The sequence below is a fragment of the Sapajus apella genome, unplaced genomic scaffold (genome assembly GCF_009761245.1).
Source record: "Sapajus apella isolate SASKATOON/1434 unplaced genomic scaffold, GSC_monkey_1.0 scaffold102, whole genome shotgun sequence".
Taxonomy (NCBI): Eukaryota; Metazoa; Chordata; class Mammalia; order Primates; family Cebidae; genus Sapajus; species Sapajus apella.
Window position 1 is genome coordinate 7,030,876 of NW_022437042.1, and position 22,199 is coordinate 7,053,074.

At 37.8% G+C, this 22,199-nt stretch overlaps 1 protein-coding gene across 13 annotated transcripts in view; it reads right to left on the reverse strand.

Moving 5' to 3' along the window:
- THOC2 (THO complex 2) overlaps nt 1–22,199 on the reverse strand; it is a 129,223-nt gene that overhangs the window by 52,507 nt on the left and 54,517 nt on the right. For all 13 annotated transcript variants that reach the window (XR_004262740.1, XR_004262738.1, XR_004262739.1 and 10 more), the window contains exons 9-12: nt 18,341–18,433; nt 14,542–14,697; nt 13,461–13,633; nt 12,005–12,200 (exon numbers count right to left, since the gene is read on the reverse strand). Coding sequence is in view for 10 of the 13 variants with exons in the window: in XM_032258432.1 (XP_032114323.1) it covers nt 12,005–12,200; nt 13,461–13,633; nt 14,542–14,697; nt 18,341–18,433 (618 nt within the window). In the remaining 3 variants the exon portion in view is untranslated. The remainder of the gene's footprint in view (nt 1–12,004; nt 12,201–13,460; nt 13,634–14,541; nt 14,698–18,340; nt 18,434–22,199) is intronic.

The following is a 22,199-nucleotide window of genomic DNA, read 5'->3' on the forward strand; positions in this document are numbered from 1 at the left end:
CATCTTTACTAAAAATACAAAATGAGCCAAGTGTGGTGGCACATGCCTGTAATCCCAGCTACTGGGGAGGCTGAGGCAGGAAAATCACTTGAATCCAGGAGGCGGAGGTTGTGGTAAGCCAAGCTCATGCCATTGCACTTCAGCCTGGGCAACAAGAGTGAAACTCTGTCTCCAGAAGAAAAAAAAAAAAAAAGAGCTTCTGCATAGCAAAAGAAACTAATCACAAGAGTGAACCTACAAAATGGGAGAAAATTTTTGCAATCTCTCCATCTGATAAAGGGCTCATATTCAGAATCTACAAGGAACTTAAACAAATTTACATGAAAGAGAAACAACCCCTTCAAAAAGTGGGCAAAGGATATGAACAGACACTTCTCAAAAGACAACTTTTTTTTAATTTTTTTTTTTTTTTTTTTTTTAAGAGATGGGGTTTCACTATATTGGCCAGGCTGGTCTCGAACTCCTGATCTTGTGATCTGCCTGCCTCGGCCTCCCAAAGTGCTGGGATTATAGGCATGAACCACCATGCCCGGCCCAAAAGAAGACCTTTATGTGGCCAACAAACATGAAAAAAAGCTCATCATCACTGGTCATTAGAGAAATATAAAACCAGAAATACCATTTGATCCAGCAATCACATTCCTAGGTATATACCCAAAGGATTATAAATCATTCTACTATAAAGACACATGCACACGTATGTTTACTGCAGCAATGTTCACAATAGCAAAGAGTTGGAACCAACCCAAATGCCCACTAATGACAGACTGGATAAAGAAAATGTGCCGTATGTACACCATGGAATGCTATGCAGCCATAAAAAGGATGAGCTCATTCCCTTTGCAAGGACATGAAAAAAGCTGGAAACCATCATTCTCACAAAAGTAACAAAGAACAGAAAATCAAACACCACTCGTAAGTGGGAGGTGAACAATGAGAATATATGGATACTGGGAGGGGAACATCACACACTGGGGCCTGTCCGGTGTGGGGGGCTAAGGGAGGGATAGCATTAGAAGTACCTAATGTAGATGACGGGTTGATGGGTACAGCAAACCACCATAGCACATGTATACCTATGTAACAAGCTTTCACATTCTGCACATGTATCCCAAAACTTAAATTAAAAAAAAAAAAAATACACTTGCGTGTGAGCAACTAAATTTTTTTTTTATTGTACTTTAGGTCCTGGGGTAAATGTGCACATCATCCAAGGTTGTTACATAGGTACATACATGGCAATGTGAGGTTTTCTGCCTCCATCCCCCCGTCACCTATATCTGGCATTTCTCCCCATGTTATCCCTCCCCAACCTACCTACCCGCCCCCACTATCCCTCCACTAGTCCTCCTCAACAGACCCCAGTGTGTGATGCTCCCCTCCCTGTGACCATGTGTTCTCATTGTTCAACACCCACCTATGAGTGAGAACATGCGGTGTTTGATTTTCTGTTCTTGTGACAGTTTGCTGAGAATGATGGTTTCCAGATTCATCCATGTTCCTACAAAGTGCATGAACTCATCGTTTTTTATAGCTGCACTGTATTCCATGGTGTGTATGTGCCACATTTTCCTTGTCCAGTCTATCATCAATGGGCATTTGGGTTGGTTCCAGGTCTTTGCTATTGTAAACAGTGCTGTGTTGAACATACGTGTGCATGTGTCTTTATCACAGAACGATTTATAATCCTTTGGACATATACCCAGTAATAGGATTGCTGGGTCAAATGGAATTTCTATTTCTAGGTCCTTGAGGAATCACCACACTGTCTTCCACAATGGTTGAACTAATTTACACTCCCACCAACAGTGTAAAAGTGTTCCTGTTTCTCCATATCCTCTCTAGCATCTGTTGTCTCCAGATTTTTTAATGATCACCATTCTAACTGGCGTGAGATGGTATCTCAATGTGGTTTTGATTTGCATTTCTCTAATTGCCAGTGATGATGAGCATTTTTTCATGTTTGTTGGCCTCATATATGTCTTCTTTTGAAAAGTGTCTGTTCGTGTCCTTCACCCACTTTTGAATGGGTTTGTTTTTTTCTTGTATATCTGTTTTAATTCTTTGTAGATTCTTTGTCAGATTGCAAAAATTTTTTCCCATTCTGTTGGTTGCCGGTTCGCTCTAATGATTGTTTCTTTTGCTGTACAGAAGCTCGGGAGTTTAATTAGATCCCATTTGTCTATTTTGGCTTTTGTCGCCAATGCTTTTGGTGTTTTAGTCATGAAGTCCTTGCCTATGCCTATGCCTATGTCCTGAATGGTTTTGCCTAGGTTTTCTTCTAGGGTTTTTATGGTGTTAGGTCTTATGTTTAAGTCTTTAATCCATCTGGAGTTAATTTTACTGTAAGGTGTCAGGAAGGGGTCCAGTTTCTGTTTTCTGCACATGGCTAGCCAGTTATCCCAACACCATTTATTAAACAGGGAATCCTTTCCCCATTGCTTGTTTTTGTCAGGTTTGTCAAAGATCAGATGGTTTGTAGATGTGTGGTGTTGCCTCCGAGGCCTGGAGAACTATGAACCACTTATCAAGGAAATAAGAGAGGACCCAAACAGATGGAAAAACATTCCATGCTCATGGTTAGGAAGAATCAATACTGTGAAAATGGCCATACTGCCCAAAGTAATTTATAGAATCAGCGCTATCCCCATCAAGCTACCTATGACCCTCTTCACAGAATTGGAAAAAACCACTTTAAACTTCATATGGAACCAAAAGAGAGCCCACATAGCCAAGACAATCCTAAGCAAAAAGAACAAAGCTGGAGGCATCGTGCTACCTGACTTCAAACTATACAACACGGCTACAGTAATCAAAACAGCATGGTACTGGTGCCAAAACAGAGAAATAGACCAATGGAACACGGCAACTGAATTTTTAAGCTTGAATAAAACTAGACACAATTATGCCTATATAGGCCATTAGCTGAATGTCCCAAAACAAGTTCCAAAATTGCCCTATAAAGACAGAGTAGCTGATCAGGCTGCCTACAGTACAGGACACACAAAAAATATATAGGTTTATTAGGAGGAGGGTTTTTTGAGAGTCAAGGGATAAATGGAAAAGTTATAGATGTAACCAGATAATTTTTTATTACTAATGACCTATTTTTAGTATCTCTACCTCTTGAACATTTCAAACACTACTCAGGACTGTATCTGAGACAGAGAAAAAAACACAAGATTTTTTAAGAGACTGAAGCTGAATCTGCATGAATTAAAACACTATTTTCAACTTTCCCCTTCTTCTCATTCTTACCAGCATTTATTTACTACTCACTATGTGCCGTGTACAGACTAAAACTTGAGCATTTATTTCTTAAAACCACGCTATGAAATCTTGGACTTTAAGCTACACAACGAAGATAGATTTTCAATTCTGAAAGCAAATAAGTAGAATGAAGCAGAATCACAGACTCTCCCTCCTATAATAGCTGACCAAAAAAACAAAAAGTAGTAAACATCAGCCTCAAAGTTCTAAAGCAGTTGGTTCATAAACTACAGTTTTGGAACTACTGGTCTAAGGTACATTCTCCTCCTAGAAACCCAAATTTTTATTATGAAAAATTTCAAATTTACATAAAAACTGAAAGGACAGTATACTGAACACCTATATATACCTACCTTCTAAATTCAACAATTAACATTTTGCCCTTTTTTTTTTGGCATACCAAAAAAATTTGCAGGCATGACACTTTTCTCAAAATAATTCCAGATGTCTCCGAAGAACAAGGACATTCTTCCATATTACCTATGGAAGATCACTATCTCACCTATTTCCTATTATCATCTAACACCCAGTCTGGGGTATATTCTGCCTGCCTAATTTCAGGTTTTACTAAGCTTTATTTGTAAAGCAATTTAGAGCACTTTGGCTTTTACCAAGGGTCAACATATGAAATAGCCACATAGACAGTCTTTCTAAACAAATAAATTAGAATGGCAGAGTAAAATATAAACACAGAATCTCTCTCCCCCAATTCCTAACACAATAAATAAAATATATTTTCTTTAATGACCAGAATTCACCACCAGCGAGCAAGCAGTACAAGAAGAAACTATACTATTTATTTCATGAAGGGAAAAAAGAGAAACAAGATTCCGTGACTGGCTGGGTACAGTGTTTGACACCTGTAATCTCAGCACTTTGGGAGTTCCGAGGCAGGTCAATCACTCAAGGCCAGGAGTTCTAGATCAACCTAGCCAACAGGGCAAAACCCCATCTCTACTAAAAGTACAAAAATTCAGCCAGGCATGGTGGCATGTGCCTGTAATCCCAGCTACTCAGGAGGCTGAGGCATGAGAATTGCTTGAACCCAGGAGGTGGAGGTTGTAGTGAACTGAAGTCATGCCACCGCACTCCAGCCTAGGTGACAAAGCAAAACTCTCTCTCAAAAAAACAAAAGGTGGGGGTGCCCGACGTGGTGGCTCACACCTGTAATCCCAGCACTTTGGGAAACTGAGGCAGACAGCACATCTGAGGTCAGGAGTTCAAAACCAGCCTGGCAAATAAGTTGAAACCTCATCTCAACTAAAAATACAAAAATTACCTGGGCACGGTGGCACATGCCTATAGTCCCAGCTACTAGGGAAGCTGAAGCAGGAGAACCGCTTGAACTGGGGGTAGGGGGGCGGGCATAGGTTGTACTGAGCCAAGATCATACCATTACACTCCAGCCTGGGTGACAAGAGCAAAACTCCACCTCAAAAAAAGGCAATGGAGCAATATAAGCAGAGATATGTAAATTTCAAGAAAGAAAAAGAAACCTACAGTTCAAAAACACAGTAACAGAATGTAGAACGCCTGTGATGGGCTTATTAGGAGACAAAGCAGCTGAGAAAAAATTTCTGAGCTTGAGGATACCTCCAAAGAAGCCTGCAAAACTGAAAAGCAAAGAGAAAAAGGGCTGGAAAAAGGCAGAACAGAATATCCAAGAGCCATAGGACAACTACAAAACTGTAACATACGCATAATGGAAATACCAGAAGGAAGGAAGGAAGAGAAGAAATATTTGAAGCACTGATGACAGAATTTCTGCAAACTAGTATCAGGCACCAAACCACAGATGCAGGAAACTCAGAGAATACCAAGTAAGACAGATGTAATAAATAAATAAACAAACAAACCAAACAAGCAAAAAAAAAAAAAAAACTACACCTAGACATATCATGTTACAACTACAGAAAATCAAAGATAAAGAAAAAATCCTAAAAGAAGCTGGGTGGGGAAGAACATCTTGCCTATAGAGAAGCAAGGATAAGAATTACAACACATTTATTCTCAGAAACTATGCAAGCAAGAGTGGAGTGAAATATTTAAAGCGTTGAGATAAAATAAATAATCAAGAATTCTGGACCCTGTGAAATTAGACTTTAAATGTAAAGGAGAAATACTTTCTCAAACAAAAACTGAGGGAATCTGTTGCCAGTAGACCTGCCTTGCAAGAAATACTAAGTTCTTTAGAGAAAAAGAAAATGATATAGGTCAGAAACTTGGATATATCTAAACAAACAAAAAAAGAAACACTGAAATAGGATTAAGTGAAGGTAAAATAAGAACGTTTGTTTTTCTTATTAACTGATATAATTTTTAAAAGTTTGTTCAAAATAACAATAGCAACAATGTATTTGTGAGAGAGTGTGTGCGACTCTGTGTGTGTGTAAGCAAATGAATGACTTCAGTGATAAAAGAGTCAGGAGAAGAGAATTAGGATTATGCTGATACTGTAAGGTACTCATTCTACCCATGAAGCAATATAGTGTGTTTGAAAGTGGACATGGATTAACGTGAATGTACATTGCAAACTGGGGTAATCATTAAAAAACTTAACCAAAAAAGGCCAGAAAGGGCAGGTAAAGAATGGAAGACAAAAAAAGGAGCACAAGACAGGGGCAAAAACCAGAAAAGAGTAAGAAAAATGGTAGATATTAATATTAATCCAAATATATCAATAATCATTTTGAACATTGATAGTCTAAATACATCAATTAAAACACATAGATTGTCAGAGTAAATTAAAAAACCTAATTCCACACAAAAACTTGTACACAGATGCTTAGAGCAGCTTTGTTCTTGATTGCCAAAACTTGGAAGCAACCAACATGTCCTTCAGTAGGTAAATGGATAAACTGTGGTATATCCAGGCAATGAAATATTATTCAGTGCTAAAAAGAAATGAGCTACCAAGCCATGAAAAGACAAACAGGAAACCTAAGTGTGTATAATTTTACTAAGTGAAAGAAAACAATCTGAAAAGTCTACATACTGTATGATTCCAACTATATGCCTTTCTGGAAAAGGCAAAACCATATAGACAATAAAAAGCTCAGTGGTTGCCAGGGGTTGTGGGATAAATGAGCAGGAGGATTTTTTAGGGCAGTGATAATATTCTACACATTTGTCGAGATCCCTAGTACGTACAATACAAAGCGAATCCTGATGTAAACTACTGACTTTGGGTGATGTGTCAGTGTAGATTCATCCCTTGTAACAAATGTACCACTCTGGTGGGAGATGTTGATTACCAAGGAGGCAATGCACATATGGGGACAGTGGGTATATGGTAAATCTCTGTACCTTCCTCTGGATTTTGCTGTGAACCTAAAACCACTCTAAAAAATAAAGTCTAGCCAGGCATCGTGGCTGACGCCTGTAATCCCAACACTTTGGGAGGCCGAGGCAAGTGAATCATGAGGTCAGGAGTTCAAGACCAGCCCGGCCAACATGGTAAAACCCCATTTCTACTACAAATACAAAAATTGGTTGGGTTGGGTGGCATGCGCCTGTAGTCGCAGCTACTCAGGAGGCTGAGGCAGGAAAATCGCTTGAATCCGGGAGGCAGAGGTTGCAGTAAGCCGAGATCACGCCACTGCACTCCAGCCTGGTCACAGAGCAAGAGTCCATCTCAAAAAAAGTAAATAAAGTCTAAAAAAAAATGTATAGGTCCTATCAAAAACATATGTCAGGTGAGCATGTTAGTGCTCTACAATTAAAGAAAATGTTATTATAGCAAAATGTGTCCTTATATATGAGACAATTCTAGAGCCACCATACTCGTCCACCTCTTAAACCTAGAACAAGAATCCTCAAAGTTTGGTCTTTGGGCAGGAACATCAACATCACTAAAGAACTTGTTAGAAATGCAAATTCTAAGGTCCGATCTCAAGATCTACTGAATCAGAAACTCCAAGGATGGGGCCCAACCAATCTATTTTAACAAGTCCTCTGGGTGATTACGATGCATGCTGAAGTTTGCGAATCACACTACATACCTCAAATTTAAGAAACATATATATATATATATATAATCAGATAAATAAATTACCAATAACTTTAGGGCTGAAAGATTATTCTGTTAAGTGATACCTGGTATAAGTATATAAACCTCTTTTTAAAAATAAGCATAATTTGTTATAAAAGCAACCCCAAGCTTATAAATGAGATTTGTTAAAGAAGCATAATTGTAAATACATTATTTGGAACTAAGGTCATATTCACCCTTTAGAAGCAATCTCACAAATGGATTGCTTTGTAGGATTGCTTGCATTCCAAGAAAGACAAAAAAAAAAAAAAAAAAAGCCTTTTAAACACAGAACAAATGATTTGTCACAGCAAAATCTTTTATGGGTAAAAGCAGATCAAAATTCTAACTCAGATAACTGGAAAGGTTCACTTTTCCATCACAAACCTAGTAATGGAAAAAAGCAAATTTCTTCTTACATTGACCTCTATGGTCAAAATTAACATTTTTCTCTTCCCTTCTGCCCTCCATCTCTGCAAGAATAGACTGGAGTTGATGCAGGAAGCTGGCACAACTGAGGAAGAATGGGTATACAGGATGAATGCAATGGAGAAGGCAAGAGGGCAAGTGTGACAGCTCTAGCAAGTGTGTATCTTGGTAACAATGTTGTACGTGGTTATGTACAGGACTTCCATGAGTTGGAGGTTTGGTCTCCTGCTCACATGTCTGGTATTTGTAACCAAACAAAGAATTTCAGAACAACAGATGTGAACATTACGATTTTCAACTAAAAAGAGTAGCATTCGGTAGGTGAAAATATGAGGAGAAACAGCCTGTTTTTAGTCTCAAAGCATTCTAACTTCCCACAAGACATATATTAATAACAAAGAAAAAAAATAGTAACCCTATAGTGGAAAAACCTGGCAGAGATCATCTTAACCAAATGATAAAGTTAACATCACCAGCAATTGAACAAAGTGACTTCGTGTGCACCTGATATGATGCACTGGAAAAAATACAGCCCTTTTGTTTCTTGAGCAGGCACTAGCTAACATGAAATCATCCTTTTCAGACAATAAAAATCAAGAGTGAAACATTATTATACTTCCTTTCTAAATTTCTTTAAATTTTTTGTTGGTACAAATATTTGTACATATTTATGGGACGCATGTGATAATTTGTTACAAGCAATCCCATTCTGGGTATTTAACCAAAGGAAAAGAAATCAGTAAATCCAAACAGTACCTGCACTCTCATGTTTACTGCAACACTACTCACCATAGCAAAGATGATGGAATCATCTGTTAAATACCCATCAATGGATGAATGAATAAAGAAAAGGTGGTGTATATATACATGATGGAATACTATTCCGTCACAAAAAAAAAGAATAAAATCATATCATTTGTAGCAATGTGGATGAAACTGGAGGTCTTTAAGTGAAACAAGCCAGGCACAGAAAGACAAATATCATATGTTCTCACTCGTGCAAGAGCTAAAAAAAAAAAAGTGGTCTCATGGCCGGGGGTGGTGGCTCATGCCTGTAATCCTAACATTTTGGGAGGCCGAGACAGGCAGATCACCTGAAGTCAGGAGTTCAAGACCAGCCTGGCCAACATGGTGAAACCCTGTCTTTACTAAAAATACAAAAATTAGCTGGGCGTGGTGGCAGGCACCTGTAATCCCAGCTACTTGGGAGGCTGAGGCAGGAGAATTGCTTGAACCCAGGAGGCAGAGATTGCAGCAGGCAGAGATCACACCGTTGCACTCCAGCCTGGGCAACAAGAGTGAAACTCCGCCTCAAAAAAAAAGTGGTCTCATGGAGGGAGAAGACAGAATGACAGATAACAGAGGCTGGGGGTTGGGGGAACAGAAGCTGGGGGTTGGGGGAATAAACAGAGGTTGGTTAACAGGTACAAATACGCAGTTAGATAGAAGGTATGAATTCCAATATTCAATAGCAGAGTAGGGTAACTACGGTTAACAACAATGTATTGGTATATTTCAAAATAGCTAGAACAGAGGACTTAGAATGTTCCCAACATTTAGAAATGATATACTTCCATTTCACATGTTATTTAATAACAATATAGTAATAAGTAACTACTTAACAGATTTCTTTAGAGTACCTTTACATAATGTAAATTTGTGAGCATTAAAAATAATCTACCTAGGCAGCATAGGGAAACTCTGTCTCTATAAATATTTTAAAAACTAGCCAGGCAGGGCAGCATATGCCTATGATCCCAGCTACTTGGGCTGCTGAAGTGGGAAGATCACTTCAGCCTAAGAGATCAAGGCTGCAGTGAGCCATGGTGGTGCCACTTACACTCTGGCCTTCATGAGGGTGCGACCCTATCTCAAAAACAAAGAAAAAAACCTACCAGCTAAGTATAAAAAGCCAAGTCAAATATTTCAGATGTCAATAAATTAATATACAATAGCTGTTAATATTTCTATACAGTTACTATTGTCTAAAATTAAATTAGATATAATCACTGAACACTGAAGACACCCTGCATTTGTGCTTATAACAATGTCTAGATGTTTTTTGGTTGTCATGTTTTACAATTTTAAAGAAACTATGTATAATTCTTTTCAGCTTTAAAACTTTGAGCTGGGCAAAGATTTCTTATAACATGAAAAGCAAACTATAAAAGAAAAATACTACTAAATTGGAATTAATCAAATGTTAAAATTTTTTGCTGTCAAAAGATAGTTAACAAAATGAAAAGGCAAATCAGACTAAGAAAAAAATTTCCAAAAATCATGTATCGGATAAGGCTTTGCATCCAGAATATATAAAGAACTCTTAGAACTCAGCAATAAAAAGACAAATAACCCAACTTAAAAATGGGCAAGAGACATAAACAGACATTTCACTAAAGATAACTAAAAATGGCAAATAAGCACATAAAAAGATGATCAACTTCCCTAGTCACCATAACAAAATTAAAAGCTCAATGAAATATCACTACATACCTACTAGAATGACTAAAACTTAAGAGTGGCAACACCAAGTATTGGTGGTAATGTGGAACAATTAGAAGTCTCACTTTGAGACTAGGAATTGCAAAACGGTACAGGCAGTTTGGAACAGTTTAGCAATTTCTTATGAAGTTAAACATATAGTTACTCATATGACCCATCAATCCCACTTCTGGGGACACAAAAACACATGCCTCCCAAAAGGCTTGTGCAAGAATATTCAAAGCAGCTTTATAATAGCCTCCAAGTAGAAACAACCCAAATGCCCATCAACTGGTGGCTAGATAAACTCTGGTACATCTATATAACAAATTATTATGCAGCAATAAAGGAACTACTGACACATACAACTTGGATAAATCTCAAAGGCCTAAGTGGAAGAAACTAGGCAGAAAAGAGTATATACCATATGATTCCATTTATTAATTAAGCTGTAGAAAGCCTATCAGAGGTTGCCAGGAACACCAGTGGAAGGAGGGAACTTCTATATCTTAATTGTGGTGGTGAACATACAACTGTATGCATTTGTCAAAACTCATCGAATTGTACACTTAAAATTGTAGTTTACTGTATTTAAATTATACCTCAAAGCTGATTTTGAAAAAAAAAGTGTAAATGGTTATGGTTAGGATAGTAACTAGAATGGAGTATAAGAAAGACTCAAGGTTGCTGGTACTATTCTATTTCTTGATTTGGGTAGTGGACACATGGGTGCTTAGTTTGGGGAAAGTCACTGAGCTGTATTTTTCCACATGTATGTTTTATTTCAATGAAAAGCTTACTAAAAAATAAAAATAAAAGAATGGGTCCTCAACAGTCTGAGGCTGAAAAGACTTCTTACACATAGCAGCAATGACTGAAAACTACACCCAAGAAAATGACTAGAAGGTAAGCAAAGGAAAAGAATGCTAAGTAACCACTAATTATAAGGGAATTCAAAAAGTAGCCACTTGTCTGAAGTATATTTTCCTGTGTGAGGGACTTGACTAATAATCTAGCTAGATTTGGGTTATATTAATATATACAGTTATGTACCATTTAATAATGTTTTGGCTGATGATGGACCACATATACAACCAGGGTCATATAACATTGTAATAGAGTTTAAAAATTCCTATTACCTAGTGATATCATGGCTGTTCTAACAACTTAGTGCAAGGTTTTATGTGTTTATATATGGTCAGATACACAAATACTTAACAGTCTATTACAACTGCTCACAGTATTCAATACAATAATATTCTGTACAAGTTTGTAGCCTAGGAGTAATAGGCCATACCATATGGCCTAGGTATGTAGTAGGTCACATCATGTAGGCTTGTTTAAGTACACTCTATGATGTTTGCACAATGATGAAATCACCTAATGATGCCATTTCTCACCTGTCATTAAGCAACACTTGACTGTATATGGTTAGGAAACATTGGACTTTTCCACAAACCTCACTCAGCATAACCCTTTATTAAATGGGGTTCATTTTTTTTTCCATTTATTTTATTGCATTTTAGGTTTTGGGGTACATGTGAAGAACATGCAAGATTGCTGCATAGGTACACACTTGGCAGCGTGATTTACTGCCTTCCTCCCCATCACCTACCTCTGGCATCTCTCCCCTTGCTATCTCTCCCCAGCTCCCCACCCCCCACCGTCCCTCCCCTATTTCCCCCCAACTGACAAATGGGGTTCATTTTTATGTCTAAAGATACTCATAACACAAGTATATTCAGAACATTTTCAAATCAAAATTTATATGTTTGTAAGAAAAATCTTACTTACCTCCTTCATAAATGACTTGCCTATGCGCACCACTTTTGCGAATAAAATGGGATCATGAGAAAGGTGAGGACCAAGGTAACAGAACATATTGAACACGTCTCTCCTCAAATCTTCAAAACTCTCAGCTTGTTTTGGTGCCCTCTTGTTTTGCAAAGCATTAACAGGTGAGCCCTTAGCACCTTTAGGAACACCAACTCTATTATAAAAAGTAAAATAAATATATGTAAGTATATACACACACATACTAAAATACCTACCATTTTAACACAGCTATCTTAATCAGTGAAATTTTTCTTGCTCATATTTGCTTTCTACATTTCAATTGTGCCTAACTTTATTATACCAGATAATTCTCAACTGGTAGAAACACATAAAAACAACAGTCTCTAACGAAAAAAAAAAAAAATCAGAGCTCAGAGGAGAATGTTCCAAATTAACTGTTTATTCAGAGAAGTGCAGATTTCAAGGAACGTTTAACATACACCATCTGACTCTTGTTTTTAAACTTGGCCAGTACTGGGAACTTGGATATGGGAATGGGAAACAAGGGATGGACCTAAGATACATCGGGAGATGAAACAGAAAAATATGGATATAACAACACTGATTCAAGTCAACTGACATTTCTCAATCTGGATTCCACAAACTAGAGTATGCAGAGGGTGGTGGGTGGTAGGGAAAGTCAGCTGTGTAATAAAAGAGGATCACTTTAGGACAGCATACCCAGAGTTCTCACCTGCTTAGCAGGTGTCCCACTGTGGAATCACAGGGATCACCCTCTAAGAAGCCTGCATGGTCCACAGCCCATGAGATGACACTGAAGGCAGCAACCAGCGGCTACACAAAAGTCACAAGGCTGAGGCTTCTGAGGCAGGCTCTCATCTATGGGGCTGTAGCCAGAGCTGCTGTCAATACTGCTCCTAAGTACCCTGTAAGTAGGCAGAAAGCTAAAGGACTAGACGACACAATAACTGGGGATGGTAAGAGAGGCTGCACTAGTAATTTCTGGAACAATAGCCTATATGCCAGGAAAGATGAGAGAATCAGAGAAGCAATGTCCTCCCTCAGAGCCACTCAGCCAGGATAGAGAAAAATTATACTAAGAAAAAAACCTCAGGAATTCTTTGCCCCTCCCACCCACTGAGAGGAGGAAAAGTCAAAACCAGAAGAATGAAGTTTCAACTCTCAATGGAACTAACCCAACCTAGAAGTGTAACCTATAGTTTTTAGACTACACAGCAGCACAAATTCTGAAACCCCTGGTCTAGACGTTAGAAGACAAGTCACTGATTTATATGTATTACACTGATACATTCTGTGAACAGTTCTTATCTTTTGATAAAAGGTACTAAAATACAGGCTTGGTTTGAGGCGATAAGATCAATATACATATAGATTCTGTTGTAGTCCTAAACTATTTCTACCTCAATGATTAGTAAAGTATACAGTTACATACCTTCGGTAGAGAGGTTCAATAGTTATGTGAATGAGCTTGCAAATAGCAAGTGCTATTAGCTTATGTGAAGCTGCATAGTATGGAGGCATCTGATCCATAATGTTCTGTGCATGTTGCCAGTCACCGATCTTTAATAAGGCTTCCAACAAGCCAAGTTTTTGGTTATCAGGTGGCTAAAAATGAACAGTCAAAACTAAGATACACAGGATACAGACATTAAGAAATCTTAATACTTTTTCACTTAAAAAATTGAGCTAAGCAACACAACATGTCAAAAAAATATTTGCTATTCACGGGAAATTGAACAGTATTTTTCTGAAAGTACAATGAAAATTTTTAGCTATTGAAAAAACATCAGGGCCAGATGCATTGGCTCACATCTATAGTCTCAGCAACTTGAGAGGCCGAGGTGGGCAGATCACTTGAACTAGGAAGTTTGAGACAAGCCTGGGCAACACGGCGAAACCCCATCTCTACAAAAAATACAAAAATCAGCCAGGCATAGTGGCACATGCCTGTAGTTCCAGCTACTCAGGAGGCTAAGGCAGAAGAATCACTTTAGCCCAGGAGGTAGAAGGCTGCAATGAGCTGTAATTACGCTACTGCACTCCAGCCCAAGTTACAAAGTGAGACCCTGTCTCAAAAGTAATAATAATAATAATAATAAAAAGAAGAAAAAAAACAGGATCTGCTTTTTCAGTTAGCAGACACAGGCATTACAGTTTATAGACTTGGAATTAAGTTGTACTTAATGTTATGGCATGCCACAGGAAACCAGAATTCATCATCTTTGAGAATCCCTTTCGGATCTGAGGGCCACTAATACAAAAAGGATAAAGTCAATACATCTTGTGATTTTACTTAGAAAACATTTTGAAATTTATACAAGAAAAAAATATGACAGCTTCTCTTAAAAAGGTGCCATTCAGATTAAAAATAAAATCACTGTAGCAAATGATTCAGAAATGAGGTTTCAGCAAAATGAAAACTAAGAAATTATTCCATAATTGACTATTTAGAAGTTAAATTTCATAATTCAAAATCCAAGACAGTGTTAATTTTACTAGAATGAATTACATACCTTCTCTACTTTCTCCTCTTCTTTCTCCTTTTCTTTCTCTCGATCATCCATTTTTTCAGAAGACAACACAACCATCGTAAGTTTTCTAACAATTTGCTTAGCTTCCGCAATTTCTCGTTTGTGTTCATCCATAATGCAATTATCGGCTGGAAGAAGCTAAAAATGGTTCATTAAAATTTCATAAAACAGCTAATACCTACTACTTGCTCATATAAAAAGCAAAGTATTTTCAACTGATAAAACTATAAATAAGAAGTCTAACTTATTCATGACTATTTGCCTTCTAAGTAAATTTCAGTTATTTTCTTGTAATTTGACAGAATTGAGTACCTGAATTCTAAACCCCTTTTAAAATCAAGTGGCAGCTCAGAGTTTCACATCTTCTGATAGTCCCTAAAGTAATATAATACCACAACAGTGATGTTTATCATTAAGTGCATTAGTTTACCCAAGAAAATATATAGAAGTTCCATTAAAAACATTACAAATTTCCCCATTAAAGGCTAAACTCCAAATCAAATAAAGCACTGCAATATAGATCCAATTTTGGAGAAGTGAGCTGCTGAATAACACAAATGGATTAATTTAAATCCTCTAAATGAAAATTTTCAAGTAGAAAAATGATTAGTAACTGGACATCTCACTTTTTTCTGGGAGCTTATTTAACTCAAGTCACAAGCTAGTTACTAGTTTACTGCAAAAGAAAAAGAACTATGTGCATAATCAACCCTCCATTATGAAAAAGGCTCAAGTATCTCATGTACAGTCATCGTGTTTGAGTGGAAGATAATTAATGCAGACATATATAAAATAACCCTGACACAAAGAAAACTTCAGCCAACAAACCATTACTTAGTAGTTTCTGCTAGTCACTATAAGCTGTAAGTGTTCCTACCCCCTACAAATGCATAATCTATTTCATTAACTAGGTTTAAAGTGAACAGTAAATGAAAATAATGAAATAGTAAACATTATAGATTTCATTCCATTAACCAAAAAAAAAAAAAAAAAAAAAAAAGACGGAGAGAGGAAAGTTGCTATGGACTGGTGCCAAGGAAGTAAGAAAGACTTTTTCTCATTCTGTATGTTCTCCCCTGGCAATCAAACACATTTTTATTGCTGTACTTATACACCTGACACAGGTCCTTTTTTTTTTTTTACCCCGCACTCTTGTTGCCTAGGCTGGAGTGCAATGGTGTGATCTCGGCTCACTGCAACCTCTGCCTCCTGGGTTCAAGCGATTCTCCCGCCTCAGCCTCCCAAGTAGCTGGGATTGCAGGCATGTGCCACCCGCGCCCAGCTAATTTTGTACTTTTAGTAGAGACACGGTTTCACCGTTTTGGTCAGGCTGCTCTTGAACTCCTGACCTCAGGTATCTGCCTGCCTCAGCCTCCCAAAGTGCTAGGATTACAGGTGTGAGCCACCGCACCCAGCCATAGGTCCTTATCTTTTAGCCAGACGATTACAACTCCAATGGGCAAACCGTTTCTTCTTACAGTTCTCTCAACTTGTATTTCTGTGTATTTTGAGAACATGTCATTAGGTACATGTGAAGTTAGAACTGTTTTATCTTCCTAGTGAACACAACTTCATTATTATGAAGTGGCCCTCTTTATCTTCTTTTGCCAAAAAGTCTATTTTGTCCAACAATAGTAAGTTTGCCGATATATTTTCTCATCCTTTTACTATCAACATTTCATTATCCTTAGGTTTCAGCTGTTTATCAAATAATAAACTAATTTTTAATCCCATTTGACAATCCTTGTCATATTAACAGGAACACTTGGTCTGCTTACATTTACTGTTAAATGCAATCATATCAGCAATAAATCTATCATCAATTTTGTACTTTGCACATATGCCAGTCTATACTTCCCTCTAAAGTCATACCTCTGTTTTCAAATTCTCCCTTTTCTGACCAATTTTCCATATTCCGTTTGTATATCACATCTCTCCTTTAAATACTAAATGGTTCTCCACTCCCAAGAGAAAAATCCAGACTCCTTCCTATGTCACTTAAGCCCTTAACAGTTTAGCTCTTACCTATTCCATCCTCATTCCCCCTATATATCACCCTAGGCTCCAACCACTCTGAGCTTCCTGACAGTCCCATAAAGGGATAAAAAAGCCTTTTCAAATCTCCCACCTTGACCAGGCACAGCGGCTCACACCTGTAATCCCAGCACTTTGGGAGGCCACACAGGCGGATCACCTGAGGTCAGGAGTTCAAGACCAGTCTGGCCAACATGGTGAAACTCAGTGTCTACTAAAAATACAGTGAAGCCCCACCTCTACTAAAAATACAAAAATTAGTCAGGCATGGTGGCATGCGCCTCCCAGCTACTCGGGAAACTGAGGCAAAATAATAGGTTGAACGCAGGAGGGGGAGGTTGCAGTGAGCCAAGACTGTGCCACTGCACTCCAGCCTGGGTGACAATGAGACTCCATCTCTCCCCCCCCCCACACACACACACACACACATAAATAAATAAATAAATCAAAATTTTAAAAAATCTCCTACCTTTTCTCAGTTCATTCTACCTACAAAGTTTTCTACCCTTTCATCCTAGATGACCCTACTTGTCTATCAAGATCCCAGTTCAACATCACTAGTCTGGGAAAGTCTTCCAAAGCCCTGCCCCCACAGATATGGTCACTATCTATTCTGAGCTTTGTGAATATCTCCAATAGAGTACCTATTAAATAATGCAAAATGTTTTTGTCCTTTGCTAGACTATGACTGTTTCCAAGGCAGAGACCAAGTTTTATTCAACTCTGTAGCCACAGTATACAAAAATAGGCAATGATGTTAATAAAGTGATTTCAAAGGCATTGAAGATGATATCACCTTTGGACATATTTGTTTTAAATTAACAGATATCAGCCGGGTGGGGTGGTTCATGCCTGTAATCCTAGCACTTTGGGAGGCCAAGGCAGGCAGATCACCTGAAGTCAGGAATTCAAGACCAGCCTGACCAACGTGGCAAAACCCCATCTCTACTAAAAATACAAAAAAAGGAAATAGCCAGGCATGGTGGCAGGCGCCTATAATCCCAGCTACTCAGGAGGCTAAGGCAGGAGAATCACTTGAATCCGGGAGGCAGAAGTTGCAGTGAGCAGAGAACACTCCATTATACTCCAGCCTGGGCAACATGAGCGAAACTCCATCTCAAAAAAATAATTAATTGATGTCCTAATGCAAAACCTAATAGAAGAGGAATTTATATACTATTAGCCTAGATTTTCAAGATGATGGCTAAATTGCTATTAAACTAGAGGTCATCTGTCACAGCAGTAAAAGCATAAGTCATTTAGTACACAGGAGTAACACAAGAAAAATATTTTTTAAATATACTAAAAATAAAAATACACTAACAAAGTTCCCCATTCATCCTGAATGCCTAAAATTGATATTTTAGAGAAAGAAACAGTATATAGGTAACCCTATATTTCCCATCATTTGTAGATAATAAAGAGGCTTAAAACCAAATTGGTTAGAACTTGGCCTCTCCCCACGAGATATGCCTTGATGACAATTAAGAACTTGAACTTCATATCCAAACTGCAACTTCATAAAAGTGACCAAAAAGGTATTTCATTTTCATAGACTGCCGAAGAAAAGAACTAAGTTCATTCACTTTATAGAGTAAACACAAAGCAACAATGTATTGGGGCTTCAAAGAGTAAAACTTGAGAACCTAGAACCACCCCAACCCTGGGGGTGCTATGTGGCTACTTACTCCTCTTCCCCACCCTTGGGACAGACAACCAAATATTCTTAGCAGCCCACTAGACTTACATGTACATAAAGATCATCTAAATCAATAAGATTAAATTGTAGAAGTACAGCTGCAACTCTGTATAAAGATGATGGTGTCTCGCCATTTGGTTCCTAGAAATATTTAAAAAAAAAAAGTTTCCACTTAGTGCAAAAAGGATAATTAAAGCAATATCCTTCACCTACCAATAATTAAGAACAATTAGAGCAAATACTTTAGGCCAAGAAAATGTTTCATTGCTCTTCCTTATCTTACCAAACATCTGAATTTAAGACAACATTATCCCAACATCCCCTTTCACATTGAAACATCTTCTAAAGAACGCAAGGAAAGCAATTTCAAAAATGAACACAATTTACAGTGCATGTTAACATTTAAATAAGATCTGACAATTAAACAGAATAAGTGAGATTTCATAATGCACAAGATTTAGTCTGCAGTTCTGTTTACATGTGTGTTTTCTTTTCTGGTTTGTGTGTTTTCTTGTTTTTTGTTTTGAGACAGGGTCTTTCTTACTCTGTCACCCAGGCTGGAGTGCAATGGCATGATCATGGCTGACTGCAGCCTTGACCTCCCAGGCTCAAGTGATCCTCCCACCTCAGCCTCCTGCGTAGCTGGAACTACAGGTACATGCCACCACAAATGGCTATTTTTTATGAATAAATCGATGTCTTAAAATACAGAATGGCAAAGTCAATCTCAGGCCAGCCATGGGGACCCTACATAGAAAGATAAGAATCTTTGAATGCTATCAATTTTCGAAGCTAATTTTTACACTGCTAAGGTCAGATGAATGGAAAAGTGAAGTGAGAATAACTGGCAATAACTAACTGGCCAAATGTAAATAAAAAGCAAACAGTGACAATACACTATGTTCTGTTTATACTCAATACCGAAAATGAGGCCTTTTGTATGTAAGGTTCCTCCCACAAGTATGATATTATACAAATAAAATACAAAGCCAACCAAACTAATGTATATCATTTATAGAAGGCATTATTTCACTCTATTTTTTAAAAACAGATGAGATGATGATTTGCAGTAGCTAAAATAAAAAGAATGCAAAAATAAAAAAAATTTTAATTAAAATAAATATATAAAACAGATGAGATGTCTTCAATGTAACAATAGTTTCCTAATTCTAAATGTTTGTTTATAGGCCAGGCACGGTGGCTCACACCTGTAATCCTGGCACTTTGCAAGGCCAAGATGAGCAGATCACCTGAGGTCAGGAGTTCAAGACGAGTCTGCCCAACATGGTGAAACCCCGTCTCTATTAAAAATACAAAAATTAGCTGGGCATGGTGGCGGGCACCTGTAATTCCAGCTACTTGGGAAGCTGAGGCAGGAGAATCACTTCAACCCGGGAGGCAGAGGCTGCAGTGAGCCCAGATCACACCACTGCACTCCAACCTGGGTGACAAAGAGAGACTCCATCGCGAAAAAAATTTTTAAAACATGTAAAAATCAATGTTTATAAAGGGCTATTTAGTATCAAAACATTTTCCCACATAAACAAACTGTGGCCAGAGTTTCAAAGCAAACTCACAAAAGCTTATTTAACTTATTGACAACCTCTCCTCCACTACCTGACTTGAATGTACCAGGGCCACATTCATTACTCCCTTCATCCTTATTTAAATAAACCACCACAATATGACCCACACTCTCATCCACATACTGTTATGCATAATCCCTGTCTGTCCCATCCTACCTTATGGAATTCATGATCCATTCTCAGCAAAATTATCTATATCCAAACCTCATCTAAAGGTTCTTTTCACTGTGGTGTTCACACAGCCTGGTTCACCCTGAGAACAGCACTGCCATTGTAACCCAGTTAAATGGTAGCTGTTTTCCTCAGACACCTCACACCACCGAGCTTGGAGGTGATGTGGCAGTTTTCTTTTTGCTTTTTATTGTTGCTTCCAGACTATTCTCCCTCTATCCTCCCAGTTTTGAATTTCACATTACTCACTATTCCCACTACCGTTGCAATCTAGTTTCATTCGGTTGTGGTCAGAGATGATATTTTGTATGATTTCAACTGAGACTTGTTTTGTGGCCTAATATATGTTCTATTCTAAACAATGTTCCACGTGCATTGAGAATGTAGATGCTGTTGTTGGGTGTAATGTTCTATATATTAGGTCTAATTGGTTTATAACCTTGTTCAAGTCTTCTATTTTCTTACTCATCTTTTGTCAAGTAATGGTTATTCTAACCATTAATGGAAGTAGGGTATGAAAATGTCCAATAATTACAGAACTATGTTTCCTTCGATTATGTCAATGTTTGCTTCAAATTCTCTGAGGCTCTGTTGTTTGGTACATGTATGTTTATAACTGTTATTTCTTCTCAATGGGTTATCCACTTTATCATTATATAATGTCTTTCATTGTGAAAAATTTTTGTCTTAAAGTCTACTTTCATATTAGTATAGCCACACTAGGGTTCTTCAGCATAATGCTTGCACAGAATATGTTTCCATACTTTCAATTTCAAACTATTTGTATCTCTAGATCTAAAGTGAGTTCCTTACACACAGTGCATAGATGTATCATGATTTTTTTATACATCCTGCCAAACTCTTGCCTTTTAATTAGTGAGTTTTATCCATTTACATTCAAAATAATTACAAATAAGTATGAACTTTTATCATTTTGCTGTTTTCTATTTGTCATATTTTTGTTCCTCATTTCCTCCATCACTGCCTTTTTTGTTTGATTTTGTGTGTGTGTACCATTTTGATTCCCTGCTTCTCTTTTCTGTTTAGTTTTTAATTATTTTCTTAGTTGTTCCTTTGGGTATAACAATTAACATTTTAAACTTAAAACAACCTAGTTTGAATTAATGCCAACTTCACTTCGATAGTGTATAAAACCTCTGCACCTATACATCTCTGACCCGCCCCATCTATTGTTAGTTACAAATTACTTTTTTTTTTCTTTTTTTTGAAGAGGCTTCAGAAACAAATTACATTTTTATAGTGTGCCATTTGTCAGATTTATAACCTGAGTGATGGGATGAATTGTACCCCAAACTTCAGCATCACACAATACAGCTAGTGCTCGACTTATGACCATGATTGGGACCAACAGACCGTTCGTAACACGATTTGGTCGTTAAGTTGAGTAGGCTATATGCACGTGGAGATGGTGGTGCTGCCGGAAGCTGGTCCGCACTGTCGTACGCCCACCTGGGCAACGTTTGTGCTGCCAGACGTGGAGCTGTCGTGGCTAGCGATTATGGTCGTAAAGTCGAATGGTCAGACGTTGCATAGGTCGTAAGTCGATCAATAACTGTATACCTAGGTAATAAATATACTCCAAGTCTAAAATAAGTCAAATTTTTTTAAACATTTATAATTATTATTTTATGTCTTTGTCATCTGAATCATATAGGAAAAAAAGAGGAGTTACAAACCACAAATATAATGCTGGCTTTTATATTGTACCTAGAGTTACTTTAACCAGTGTTTTTTATTTCTTTGTCTTGGCTTCTTCTGCCTGCTCAAATCTGCTGAAACTCTACAGTGAATTTTTTATTTCGGTTATTGTACTTTTCAATTCCAGAATTTGTTTGGTTCCTTTTTATAATTTGGTATCTCTTTACGGATGTTCTCTATTTGGTGAGACAGCACACTCCTGGTTTCCTTTAGCTCATAAAGCAATTTAGGACTCTTGATTTAAATTTCTTATCTAGGCCAGGCGCAGTGGCTCATGCCTATAATCCCAACACTTTGGGAGGCCAAGGCAGGCGAATTAATTGAGGTCAGGAGTTCGAAACCAGCCTGGTCAACATGGTAAAACCCTGTCGCGCACCTGTAGTCCCAGCTATACTCGGGAGGTTGAGGCAGGAGAATCACTTGAACCCAGG